The sequence below is a fragment of the Pelodiscus sinensis genome, chromosome 19, assembly GCF_049634645.1.
Source record: "Pelodiscus sinensis isolate JC-2024 chromosome 19, ASM4963464v1, whole genome shotgun sequence".
Taxonomy (NCBI): Eukaryota; Metazoa; Chordata; order Testudines; family Trionychidae; genus Pelodiscus; species Pelodiscus sinensis.
In genome coordinates this window covers 6,071,333-6,085,404 of record NC_134729.1, presented here as the reverse complement: position 1 = coordinate 6,085,404, position 14,072 = coordinate 6,071,333, and the positions used below count along the sequence as shown (strand labels likewise).

General features: G+C 46.9%; 1 protein-coding gene across 3 annotated transcripts in view; it reads left to right on the top strand.

Annotated features, from left to right (window-relative positions):
• Positions 1 to 14,072, top strand: part of DIP2B (disco interacting protein 2 homolog B) — a 170,839-nt gene that overhangs the window by 126,146 nt on the left and 30,621 nt on the right. For 2 of the 3 annotated variants that reach the window (XM_075902045.1, XM_075902043.1), the window contains 7 exons: positions 4,347 to 4,457; positions 5,949 to 6,072; positions 7,291 to 7,400; positions 8,293 to 8,395; positions 9,923 to 9,987; positions 12,621 to 12,714; positions 13,242 to 13,361. In XM_075902045.1, coding sequence (XP_075758160.1) covers positions 4,347 to 4,457; positions 5,949 to 6,072; positions 7,291 to 7,400; positions 8,293 to 8,395; positions 9,923 to 9,987; positions 12,621 to 12,714; positions 13,242 to 13,361 — 727 coding nt within the window. The remainder of the gene's footprint in view (positions 1 to 4,346; positions 4,458 to 5,948; positions 6,073 to 7,290; positions 7,401 to 8,292; positions 8,396 to 9,922; positions 9,988 to 12,620; positions 12,715 to 13,241; positions 13,362 to 14,072) is intronic. The other variant, XM_075902044.1, reaches the window with a different exon arrangement.

The window sequence follows — 14,072 nt, the reverse complement described above, 5'->3', positions numbered from 1 at the left end:
GTCTATTTTAAAGAAATGTTTACAGGCCACCTAGAAAGACCCCTGTTCGGCCTTCAAGAAGAGAACTCTTGGGCTGAGCTATTCAGAAGTCCCTGGAAGAGTTATGGGGGTGTATGTTCGTAATTCCCCTAAGTGCCTCTGAAAATATCCCTACATGATTGTCTGTCTTTAGTAGCAGTGCCTTGTCAGAGGTTTTACCATGCTGCTCTTGATATTAGTTAAAAGGGTCAATTCTGTCCTTCCTTTGTATGTATGTATAGAAAGATTAATGACAGCTGTATATGTATAGGAATGTAAACACACACACAGACTTGTATGGGAGTAGTCGATTGCCTGCTAAGTCTAGTCTTATTGGGTAGTTGAGTCAACTACTTAACTACTTGCTCTCCGTTCCATTCTCCCCCCCACTCCACACCCACGCACACACCCACCCACACACACACACACCCCACCCACCTAGCTATGTCAGTATCAGAGGCAGCGGGATAGGAGCTGGTGCTGGGGGGAGCCAGCTTAAAAGCTGGTTCCTGCCAGCACTGTCTCCGCTGTGCCACTTGCCTCCTGCGCTTCTGCCTCTATCAGGACCTGCTGCTGCAAAGCAAACCCTGTTCGTGGCCAGCCCTGGATGCTATGAACAGAGACTTCTCCAACAGCAGCCCTGGTCTGTGGGTGGTATGGACAGGGGCTGCTGGACCTGTCGTGAGCTGAGACTGAGCAAGCCCAGATCAGTCCCGGCTCATGCTAGATCAAGGAGCTACCCCCACCGTGACTCTGCAGTTGAAATGCAGTAGGAGCCGGGCACGCCAGGACTGAGAGAGCCTTCTGTTATTAACTAATTGTGTAGTTGGTAAAAATTGTAATGACTACACAATTAGAGGATTACCTGCCTCTTAACACTTACTGTTATGTTATAATCTGAACATACATGACTGCTCTTTAAAAATGCCTTGAAGACCATGAAGTTTATCTTTGTCTCATTTCTTCCTCTGAAACAGAGGAGTGTTGTGAGCAAGACAAGAGAAGTCATTCTTCCACTCCACTGTGTGCTGATTAGGCCCCAATTGGAGTATTGTGTCCAGTTCTGGGCACCACATTTCAGGGAAGATGTGGAGAATTTGGAGACGGTCCAAAGAAGAGCAACAAGAATGATTAAAGGTCTAGAGAACATGAGCTATGAGGGAAGACTGAAAGAATTGGGCTTGTCTAGTTTAGAAAAGAGAAGACTGAGAGGGAACATGATAGCGGTTTTCTAGTATCTAAAAGGGTGTCACAAGGAGGAGGGAAAAAATTGTTCTCCTTGGCCTCTGAGGATAGGACAAGAAGCAATGGGCTTAAATTGCAGCAAGGGAGGTTTAGGATGGACATTAGGAAAAACTTCCTAACTGTCAGGGTGGTTAAACACTGGAATAAATTGCCTAAGGAGGTTGTGGAATCCCCATCTCTGGAGATATTTAAGAGAAGATTAGACAGACACCTGTCAGAGATGGTCTAGACAGTTCTTGGTCCTGCTATGAGGGCAGGGGACAGAATTCGATGCCCTCTCAAGGTCCCTTCCAGTTCTAGTATTCTGTGATTCTATGAAACTAAAATGCCAAAATTCCTCATTGGATTCTGATTGGAGGGTTGATGGTCATGTCAGCATCATGCTAAACAGGATGTTTTTAGCAAGGCCAATGGAAAAGTTGGCTCCACTTAAAAAAGAACCTGTAAAGAGAAGTTGTTCTACTAGCCTACTCTGAAATATCACTGCAGCTCATTCCCATGGGATGATCACCCTAAAAAGAAAATTTCTCATGTGCAAGGATATAATGCAGTAGGAAGTAGGGATGTAAGGGTGTAGTTGACCACCCAATAATCCAGGAGTGGGCAATAATTTTTGATGGGGGGCCACTTGAGAAATTTTTTAAGTGGCCACTGACCATCCTGGAAGGGGCAGGGCCAGGACACTTCCTGCTTCCCGACCCACAGACCCTGATTGGTCTGTGGGTGGGGGAGCGCACAAAGTCTTTGCGACCTCCCCTTCCCCCCTCTCCCACGAGAGAACTGTCAGCTGTTTTGAACAGCTGGTGATTCCCTCTAGGTACCTGTGCTCCTCGGGGTTGGAGGAGACTTCATGTGCTCCCCTCTGCTGCTCCCAAGTCAATCAGGGCCTGGGTAGGGGGAGCATGTGAAGTCTCTCACTCCCTGCCCCCACCCTGCAAGGGAGCACTGTGCTTAAAAGTCCACCGCCAGCTGAGCAGCAGTTGACTTTAAGTGTTGAGACCTCGCACAGCAGGAGGAGACTTTGTGCGGTCCCCCTAAGCCTTGATTGTTCTGGGGGCAGGTGGGAGTGTGCAAAGTCTCCTCCCTCCCGGACCCCATGCTGGAAGGAGCGTCCTCCCACCCTGCCAGGAGCGCACAGTACTTCTAAGTGCCATGTGTCGTACCTTGGTGTTCTCGTACCTCGGTACCTTCGGTGGTCTGGACTGTCAGTGTCAACATCGTCTGGTCAGGGCTGTCCTGGCGCGCTCCTGACAGGACCTCTACTCCGTTGATAAACTTTCGGCTGCGAGCGTAACAATCGGTACTCCCTTTATCTAGAGTGTTAGACCCCGTGCACTTGGGTCAACACAAGAGATCTCTGAGAGGCCCCGGAAACGACAGATGCAGGCAAGGTTTGAAATCAATCGAGCAGGTTTATTGTCAAATGCGAAGCTCTACCAGTTGGTAACAGAGATCAGTACAATGTTACACCACTGGGCACTATGGCCTGCGTTGACAAGGTACCAACACCAGGCAGGCCTATTGCCATATAACAAATATTAACAGCAGTTAGTTAAAGTTAATCTACTGTGCAGTCTGTAAGTTTAGGCAATGACACCTGCCGTTCAGGCGCCTAGTGTGCCCCCCCCCCCCCAAGGTCGGCCGGAGAGCACCCTCTGCGGTGTCCTTTTATAGACAGGTACAAACAACTTACATAATTTCTTTACGTACCAGGTTACCACCCTCTGTTGCCTAGTTACCACCCCTCACCTTACGGAAGGGGGGCTTGCTTACTGTCCTTCATGCTGTCAGTTCCAACCCGGTCCTGAACCTAGGTTGGTATGTGCATTAGTTTTTAGGGAGTTTTTGTACCAAGACATTTCTTATTAAGATGTTCCATTACTCCCCTTTGGCTTACAGTCTGTACCCAGTGCTTCCCTGTGTCCTTCCATGCTCGACCTAACTTACACAATCGCACAGTTATCAATAGGGCCTCTTTCTTGGCTCCTGTTACTGAACCAAAGTCTTGCTCACTAGATTGCAGGCCTGTTGCTGTTTTCATGTTATAGGCCTCTATTTAGGCCTGCTGACTCCATGTTACTGACCTCAACTTACTACACCATGCACTCCTTGCAGGGCGGGAGTAGAATTCGTGCAGCTCCCCTAGCTCTGATTGATCTGGAATAAATTGGGGGTGGCAGGGCCTTCACAGGCCAGATCAACTCACTTGATGGGCCCGATCCAGCCCATGGAGGCCCTTTTGCCCACCCTTGAGATAAGCATATGCTTATCGGGTAGTAATGTCAACTACTCACTTTCCCCGCCTTCCTTGCTGCCTCTGTCAGAGGCAAGTGAGGGGAAAGCAGGAACCGGTGCTGGGGGGAGCCAGCTTAAAAGTTGGTTTCCCCACCCCACCCCACTGGGCAGGAGGGGACACGGAGGTGAAGCAGTCCCAGAGCCAGTACAAACCAGGACTGCTTAGTCCTGGCTTGCACCAGTGCCCCGGGAGCTAACCCCACTGCGGCTCTGCAATTTAAATGTAGTAGGAGCCAGGCTGCTGCGCGTCCGGTTCCTACATTTAAACTGCAGAGCTGCAGCAGGTGTAGCAAATGGCCCTCCCTCCCAATCGACTAGTCAAGTAGTCGTCGATGGAAATTCCATTGGCTACTTGATTAGCTGATTAATTGCAATTTAACAGGCCTAGTAAGAACAGGTAACAGGGAAAACTGTGAAATGAACACACTTCAAGAATAAAAATCATGGGTGGTTTTGTAGAAATAACTGTAAAGAAGTAAACTCTTTATGGAAAGAGTTTCTGCATTAAACAGGTTTCTACCATCTACGCATTTGCTCTAAACAGAATTTGATTTTCACAAATTTTTAATTGCTAACCATAATTTAGTATTTCATGTGTTAGGACAAAAGGGAGGTCAGTGGATTTTTTGGCAACATTTTTACTTTATGGGGTGTAAAAGGGAACAGCCATTGAGTTGACCTTCATTCTTTTCGTTGAATTAAACAGCTTTAATGCTGCTCCTAAGATGCTGTGGGACTATTGTTTTTTTTAAGTTACTTCTCTAACCAGATACTTCTGTGAATTGTAGGTGGCTCTTGTTTACCCCAACAATGACCCAGTCATGTTCATGGTGGCGTTTTATGGCTGTCTGCTAGCGGAAGTGATCCCAGTGCCTATAGAGGTACCTCTTACCAGAAAGGTAACGTTGACGCATCTTAGAGGAATGATAGGCTGATGTGGGATGAAAACCAAATCAGACCATCAGCCTCTGCTTTGATAGTGTTTCAGTAGTGACCAATGTGGCTTTAGCAGTTCTTCTGTCCCAGCACAGTGTGCGGGAATCATAGGTACCTGACATTTCAGAATCTAAAACTGGAAAAAATTGGCTGCCTTGGAAGAATTTTGCTGAAGAGGTGGATTTCCTTAGACACTGTGGTGGACATGTGTCTGTAACAGAGTGAATGTTTCCATATGTGCTTGTTAATCTCCCTTCTGATAAGAATGTAGGAGCTTCATTTCCAACAGAGATGACCATTTGCAGCTCCCTTCTGACTTCAGTGTCAGTGATAAGTGCTCTGCTTCTCTGAAAAACAGAGCCTTATTGACAGTCGCCTCTTGCTGTATAATCTCTGCTCCCAGAAGGGCTTTTTCTGCTCTAATGTTGCCTAATTAATGCTATTCTAAAAGCTGTGAAACCATAGAATTTCATGAGGAAACTATGGTAACGTAATAATGGCAACTGTACAGCAAGAGTGGTGGTAATGAAACGGTTAATTAGTCTGGTAATACTGTTGGTTTCTAGAGCTTTGCTTTGCAGCCTCAACATGACAACTGCTGTGGCAATCAAAATATCAAATTAAAGCCTAATATTTGGCCAGTCAGGTCACTTGATCAGCTTCTCATTCCTGTGCTTTTCTCGTTGTGCAGTAGGGTTAATGGGTCGAGTGAAGGGGGACAGAGGACATTTAATATTTTCTTTACATAATCGCTTTCATTTTTGTTTGAGGAGGCAGTGCTTTTCTTAGTGAAAATAAACCAAGTGAGTTCAATGGCTGTACACTCGCGTGCAACCGAGCAAGCCTGTTTCACCATTGAAATCTCTACCTTTCACCTCTGGCCATTTATGGTTATGCTAGTGCAACATCATCAGGGTTTTTTTTGGGGGGGGGGTTGTTTTATTGTTTTTCCTTTGAGAATCAGGAGCTTTTCCAGCAGTCTTCCCACTTGATATCTGGATCTCAGAATTAAGTGAAGGGAACAGACTTCCTAGGCATCACTTTAAGTAATCGTCCATATTTTTGTAATAAGTTCTCATTTTTCTGCAGACTTTTGTTAGCTCACAGAAATAGGTCTGTGTCAGCTGCTCAGCCTGCCCTGGGGAACAAATTCTGTCGTCATGAGAGTCCACATTATATCCAGCTTGCCTTTGTGATGCATATACTGTTTTCTAGAGCATGTTAATATGTGACTGTATCCATATAATCACTGCCAGACTGTGGTTGTCATTTGAGTTTCAAACCATTGCCAGACACTCTTGGGATAAACAAGATGAAACAATGTATTTCCCAGTGTGGTCTGTAATGTTACCATCCAGCTACCAGAGTATTACCATGCCTTGAATTTTGGTAAGGGTTGGCTTCATACTCTCCTGTCCTCTGGAACTCACAGTAATTATTTTCTTTTTCTTCAGGATGCTGGTGGTCAGCAGATTGGCTTCCTTTTGGGGAGCTGTGGCATCGCTTTGGCTCTCACTACTGAGGTTTGTCTAAAGGGGCTGCCAAAAACCCAAAACGGGGAAATTGTGCAGTTTAAAGGTTAGTTCTGTCACACTTCTGTTTTGACCAGTTGGTCCCAGAGATGAACTCTAAAACAAGTTATTAGAAGTCAAAAGCCATGTGCTATTCCACTCTTCTATTGGTTGAATGAGCAAGGTTTGCAGTGGGGTCGTCACCTTGTCTGGGACTGTGCATTGCTTGCACCACTGAGGCACAAACTTGTGCTTGTCTTTGACACTGCTCATGCATTGCAAGGAAGATTAGGAGGAGACTACTTTGTAAACCAGCATTCTCCTAGAACAAGTTTAGCATAGTGATGTTAAATAGTAGTCAATTGAATGGTCCATTAACCTCATGAATTCTTATCGGTTACCTGACTATTCTATAGTCTCTAGGGGTGGGGCCAGCAGCCCCCTTCTTGGGGGTGCCAAGCGGGAGCTAGTCCGTGAAAGGACCCAATTTAAAAACCAGCAGCCACTGTTTGGAGGGTGGTTCTGAGTTCACGGACTGGGTGCAAGCTGGAACTTAGTCAAGCTGCCTGCTCATCAGGCTCCTAATATACTTTAAATGCAGAGCCACAGCAGGGGTAGGTGCTGGAGCTGGTGGGAGCCAGGACTAAGATGGGCTGCTGGCCAGCCTGCTAAAAAATTTACAGGAATCAGGTGGAATGTGTGTAGTCTATAGCATTAACCTATAAGCTTTTGCTTATTGGTTAATTGATTAATCGACTACACTCTTGCATCCCTAGTTCAGCAGCGTTTCAAGAGTTAAAAATCAAACCAGAGCTGTATTGAGAAACATTACTGGGTCAGTTCACGAGTAGGGGAAGGAGCCCACCCCTCCATGCATGCCCCGTATGTACTGGTTCATAGCCGGAGGGATGAGTTGTCTAGCTAGTGATCCATCTTGGGTTGATTTGTATGTTTGTATTCATCTGATAATTCTACCTAAACCCAAGCGTAAGAGTTCCTCTTGTTAAGTGATATCAGATTATCAGCTCAAGTTACATGGCACGTCGTTTTCTAACAAGTGGTCCCTGTGGTTGTGTTGGAAGTAAACCCTGTCAAGTCCAAATCACCTTTGGTTGTAAAGCTGTTCATTTCTCTCAAATGCATTTGCATTTTGCTTATTTAACCTTACTGCTAGGAAAACAAGCCTTAAGTGAAGTGGGCAAATGATCACATGTATATTTCAAATGAATGTAGATTGTTTCAACAGAAAAACAGGTCTTAAGGCTGCCTTTGGTTTTTGCTCTAGGTTGGCCCAGACTCAAATGGGTTGTGACGGACTCAAAATATCTCTCCAAGTCACCGAAGGACTGGCAGCCCAACATCTCAGCTGCAGGAACTGAGCCGGCATATATTGAGGTGGGCAGTGAATGAAGTGTCAGACATGAGCTTCTCTGGATTGAATTTAATGGATAGAATCCATTAAAGTGTTAGCACTTTTCATGAGCTGAGCCAACCTCATCAATTTCTTGCTGAAACAACACACTTTGGTCATGTATAACTTTCTGTGATGCTTGTTTTCAGTCATGGATTAGTTTGTGGCTTTGTTTGCTGCTCAAAATGTAGAGGAAGACTCAAAATGTGAAGCAGTTCAGATACCATGTGTGTGGTGACCAGCAAGTGGCTTAATCTGACAACGCTGTAGAGTTACTCGCATGAGGGTATCAACACATCTTAGCTAAGGCTTAATACTGGCAGGCTTGGCATAGTCCAGCCTTTAGCTTGTGGGGTCCCCGTGCTCACCTTTTAATTCAGTCCATTTAATTATTTTCAGTACTTGGTAACTCTCATATTTCTGCTTTTACATGGCAGCACTTTGGATTGGTCACTTCTCACGGCATGACTTGTCTTCCTCTGTGCATCCCAGCAATACTAACTGGGAACTACTGCACTCTAAATAAAATCAGTTTGGGTGACACCAGCCTTTCTCAGTTTGTCTCTATTTTGGGAAGGAGGGGGTCATGGGCTCAGAAGATGCATTAATATATTAAGCCTGAGCACCTTCAAACAGGTGTCTTCATTTTTTCTCTCTTTGGACTTGACCTGTACAATGCCTGCCTTTACTTCCCGTGGATACTTGTTCTCTCATCTAGTGAATCCTGCTGATGCAGCGACACAATGTTTCCTTTAAATGTGTCCCCATTCATTAAGGAGAAAACTTGTTCTGATTAATAAGGGCCTAACCGCATTGCAGGCTCCTTTATGTGCAGAGCCCAGAGTAACCCGTTCAATTATGTTTGGTGCTTTCCAGTACAAGACCAGTAAGGAAGGCAGCGTGATGGGGGTGACAGTGTCTCGGATTGCCATGCTCTCGCATTGTCAGGCTCTGTCTCAGGCTTGCAACTACTCTGAAGGTGAGTAGGGTCACCTGGGGGATATGTACACGGAGGGGTGAAAGCTCAGCTCACTGCAGGGTCATTGCTTAGACGTAGACAAAGGTCAACCCATTAATAGTATCTCCACCTCAGCTCACATCCAGCCCGACAGCCTGTACAGAGAGGGACTAAAGATGGGTTCTGCGGTATGCATGGAGGCTTACAGATCTGTGTCTTGGTGAACTGGGGGGATGGAAGGGGCAGTGTTGCACATGTTTCAAACTTGAGGATCCTTTTTCAAAGAACATCCTGCCACCTTCTGCCTTTTGTGTGCTTCGAAGGAGCCCCTGCTGGATTGCTTCTGCTCACCTCCATACTGGCAGTGCATACACTGTGACCTCTCAGATAACCATGCCCCAAACCAGTTGGGCGTTACTGGTTAAACTCAGGGCAGAAATTACCAGTAATGATGCACAAAGCTCTCTCTGCAGGAAGCATTTTGCTCTACTCTGCTTACAAAAGTGGTCCTTTTCATATATTGAGTATCTCAGAGGTATTTAGTGAGCTGTCATGATTTCTGTTTGATATGCAGCTGTGTTGCCTTTGGAAAATCTCAGACGTGTAGCTGTGTTAATCTGTATCTGCAAACGCAATGAGAAATCCTATGGCATTTTAGAGACTAACAGATTTATTAGGGCATAAGCTTTTATAGGTAAAAAACTCACTTTATCAGATGAATTGGAGTGGCGTTTGGAGGCAGGAGTATATATAAGGAAGAAGTTGCTTATGTTAATGAAGTTACTCTTGAAAGCTTATACACTAATACATCTGTTAGTTACTAAGGTTGCACAGGATTCTTCGTTTTGTGCCTTTTGGGATCCATTCCATTCGTTTCCACTGCTGCTGATGGTCAGTCTTCCAAAGCATTTGAATGATGGCTCTGTAATCTTTCTCCACTCAACTCCTCATGTGTAAGGAGGCTAGGACGCTCCAATATTAGTGACTGGTGTGGTATAAAAGCCTAGATATGATAGATACTTTCTGAAATGTTCCTTCCCTTGAATTCATATTTTGTTTTAGGTAGATCTCTGTGTTTTTTCACACTTTTTATTGTGCTCTGTGTATACACCGCAGTATGCTTGCTTTGTATTATCCATAAAAAGGAGCTCTGAATCTATTTAATAATGCGTAAAAGGGCAAACATATTAGGCTACACACTCACTGTTTGCATAATGCCACCAGTACGTGCTGTTTGCATGATGTCCAAGTACTGTATGAAATTCTTAAGAAATAATTGGCACTTGGAGCTTGTCAAGGGAAAACAATGATCTTTAAATGTTTAAGATAATTCCAAGGTGAAAAAACAAGGATTGTGTCCTCAACTTCAACGTTCCAAGCATCTGCCTGAAAGGAGACACTTAGCCTGCTGGTTTGGGAGCTCTGCAGGGGCCGCTTGAAGGAGCTAACTTGACTTGGCAAGGAAAGGGGCAAATTCCAGTACTAGTAATTCAGTTGTATTACCCAGTTATCTGCCAGATTTCTTACTGACACGTTTCATTCTTTCAGGTGAAACCATAGTGAATGTTCTGGATTTCAAGAAGGATGCAGGTCTCTGGCATGCCATTTTAACGGTGAGCTAGTGCTTTAGGGAGAATGCTAGAAAGATGGTCAATCTGGGTATTTTATAGTCCTCCCTGATTATAATGTGAGGGTGTCTTTGAGGAAAAGAGTTGGGCCCCATCTATTCTCAGATCCAGCTTTACACACTCCCTTTGGAGTTGGTGCAGATCTGTTGGCAGGAGCAATAATTCTTTGAGTGCTTGTTCACATTGATTCCAGTTAGTAAAGTGCATGCTGGCTGCATAGACATCAGAAACTTTTTCCCAGGGAGCTCCCCTGGAGTGGTGCCATTATAATGCCCTACTTATGACCCTGCTAACCTGCCCACCCCCAAGTTCCTTCTTACTGTCTGTGGCAGTGTTGGGACACTGTTCGTTTGCTTTGGAAGTGCACCCTAGCTTAGCTTAGTCTTGTTCGTAGCTTGTTCTGTAGTTGTTAGTTGCTATTTTAGGTTATTACATTTTATTAGTGGGGGATGCTGGGTCCTCCCATGCCTGACAGTGACTCCCCCACAGCTCCTCTCTCCACTGCCTGGTAAGGATGTTAGGAGGTGCGTAACAGTTTGTATCAACTAACAGATTCGTCGATAAGGGAAGTCAGAAGGAGCTACCCCCCGCTGCGGCTCTGTAGTTTAAACGTAGTAGGAACCAGACATGCAGGCAGCCTGTTATCTGCTACATTTAAACTGCAGAGGTGCAGTGGGGGTAGGTCCTGGACTGGCATGAGCCGAGCCAGGACAGGACTAGGACCACTGCAGCTCTGCATTTTAAATGTAGTAAGAACCAGGCAGCGACTGGTGGTTCTGGACTGGTGCGAGCCAGGACTGAGCCAGGCTTGCTCAGACTCAGCTTGTGCCGGGTCCAGCAGCCCCTGTATGTGGCCAGCCCCACCTGCCGTGAACAGAGGCTGATCCAGCAGCAGCCCCTGTTTGCAGTGGCTCAAGCTGGCCCTGGGCAGAGGTTGCTCTGGCAGCAGACTCTGTTCGCGGTGGCCGGGGCTGGCTGGGAACAGGGGCTGCCCCTGGCCATCCCAGGTCACCATGGACAGGGGCTGCTTCGCAGCAGCCTCCACTCCCTCCGCCTCACCCCTCACCCGTTGCTGCCTCTGATAAAGGAAGCAACAGTGGGGGGCAGGCAGGTGGCACTATGGAGACAGTGCTGGGGGGGGAACAGCTTCTCCCCCTGCTGCCTCAGCACTGCAACAGGAAACCTTAGCCGCAGAACTGTTTCAACCTCCCCAGTACCCTAGAGGAGTGACAGAGGGTGTCCCCCCCGCCTCCTTAGAACAGTGACTCTAGTAGCCGACACAATGTTGAGTCCAGCATCAGGCAGCTCCCCCACCCACCATCAATGCCCGAAACCTTTGATGCTGTCAGGGACTCAATCGAGCTTATGGAATCTCAGCTGTGGGCAGAGGCACTGAGGCGAGGCACGGGTGAGACATCTCGCTTCCCAAGGAAAGCCTGCAATGATGAGATGCCTTCCCTTTCCGGACTGGTACTGGACATCGTGCCAGTCTGACTTGCTGGAATCCCGGCACCACTCCCTGGCACTGGTAGCAATGAACGTGCACACAGCACCAGCACAGGAGGCCCATCCCTCCTTGGCTTGAAGTCAAGTGCCCTACCTGTTCATGGTGCTTCCCTGGGTTTCTCCGCAGCCCCCCGTATGTTCACAAAGTTGCTGCTTCAGGAAGTCATAAAAGGAGAGTGAATGTGGACCCCTTTTTCGACATTGGCTGCTGAGAGGCCACTCCAAGGAGCAAGCATACATTGCCAGAGCTAAGAGCACTCATATCTGAGTCCCTTTATATAGTCTTCCACAAGGATAAAGTAACGCTTAAGCCTCACCCAACCTTCCTTCCCGAGGTGGTCCCTGAATTCCACCTGGGTCAGGACATTTTTCTCCCGGTTTTCTGTCCGAAGCTGCATACTAATGCAAGGCAGCAGCTGCTGCATGCACTGAACGTTTGCAGGCCGCTTGCCTTTTACATCGAGCATACAAAGCCCTTCAGGAAGTCATCCCAACTCTTTGTCTGTTGCAGACTGCATGAAGGGCCTCCCTGCTTCTTTCCAACATAGTTCCTCGTGGATTACGGACTGTATTTGTAAATGCCACAAGTTAGCTGGTTCCCCTGCACCCGCAATCACCACCCATTCCACATGAATCAGCATGAGCAAACACTTGAAGAAGAAGAAGCAGCAGCAGCCATTACTGCCCTCCTGGAACTGTTGTTCTTTAACATGTGTTCATGTCCATTCTAATACCCACCCTCCTTCCCCTCTGTTGGAGTAGCCAGAAAGAAGGAACCAAGGTCAGCAGAGTCATATGTCGCATGTAATGCTGGCACCATTCCAGGGGGTTCCCTGGCTAACACGATGGATGCGGTTATAGGAAAAAAGCTGATGTCCGTGCACAGGGTGTGCGAACATCTAATTGGAATGAACAGAAAGAACAGCAACTACAAGAGGGCAATAACCGTTTTTCTCTTATTTTCATCTTCCTGCAGTTAATATTTGAAAGCACCACTTGAATGAAGTACACGTTTAACCAGGCATTGGGAAGGGCAGAGGGGACTCCCATCTCTGATTTGTATTGGCTGTGTTTTGTTGGCCCTTTCCCACACATCTCACTCTGTTTTCCAGAATGTAATGAACAAGCTGCACACCCTCAGCGTGCCCTACTCCGTGATGAAAACCTGCCCACTCTCCTGGGTGCAGAGAGTTCATACCCACAAAGGTAACACTGGCGTTGCTTAGGTTCTAGCATGTTGCTTTCCAGATGAACAATTGTGGGGAACACAAACTGCACTTCTGTTTAAAGTGTAAGAGCCTGCCTGGTGGCTAGTCAGAAACAGACCAAATGGGCCAAAACCCTGGTTTCTTTTCTGAGTATGCATAGGGCAGGCCATAGAGAGCTGATGGGGAATTGACAAGCTTTTATGATGCTGGTAGGCGGGGCCACTAACCCCAGCCTCTGGCTGGAACACACACAGGGCCAGTCACTCAGCCTAGTGTGGAAGGCTATAGCAGCAGCTTTGACCTGGCAGTGTGGCTGCCCTACCTTCACCTTCCGTGGGAGAGGAGTGTTTCATCCCTGCAACCCATTTTACTTCACTTTCCAATGGGCAAAAGGGTTTGGGGCCATGAGCTGAAGATACTTGTCTTAATGGGAACGTACTGTGTTAGGCCCCTGCAGCGTCACTGAAAAAGTATTCAGGGAATGGTTTTATTTGTGCTAACTACGTTTGTTCCCTTTGTTTGCAGCAAAGGTGGCTTTAGTGAAGTGTCGAGATCTGCACTGGGCCATGATGGCTCATCGGGACCAAAGAGATATTAGCTTGAGTTCCTTGCGGATGCTGATTGTAACTGATGGTGCTAATCCCTGTGAGTATTCCCTCCCATGGCTGCCATGAGAGAGATCCCTCTGATCAGTCACTTCTGGGTACTGACCTCTATCTGGAGTAAACTAAGGCAGCCGTCTAACCATCCAGAAAGGCAGGCCTTCGTGCTCCAAGCACAAGGGAACCTGAAATCCTTTACCACATCCACCCCAGAGTCCCTCAGTTGGTTCTAGGCTTGTGCTGTCAAATGACCTGACTTCAGAGGGCACTTCATGATGCCAAAATCCCTCAAAATCTTACCAGTTGGGTCTCAAATACACAAACAGGGAATGCACAGGGACTCCTTTTCCCTAAACAGTCAATGGCAGGAAGTAGCCATGAAGGGTGATTTGTATTAATTTGTTGGTGTCCCTTCAACAGAGAACTTGGCTGGGCAGTGGGGGCAGCTGGATGCTCTGGTATGTAATATGGGGAGTTCTGGCAGAAAAATTAGAAGGATAGTGGAGTGATTTGTCTAGCAGGCAAGAGAACTGCAATAGGCACGTGAGATGACAATGTAGGGGTGGGTTATGGAGTGGTTCTGAATTGCACACAGGGAGGAGGATTTTATAAATGGGGTTGAAACAAATGAGCACAGGTCTTCATCACGTGCTGGTGATTATGGGGCTGAATGTCCAGATGGCGCTGGCTGGAGGGTGAGGTTTGAATACAATTAGGGCTCTTTTGGATTTGCACAGTGGTAGGAAGTGGAGCC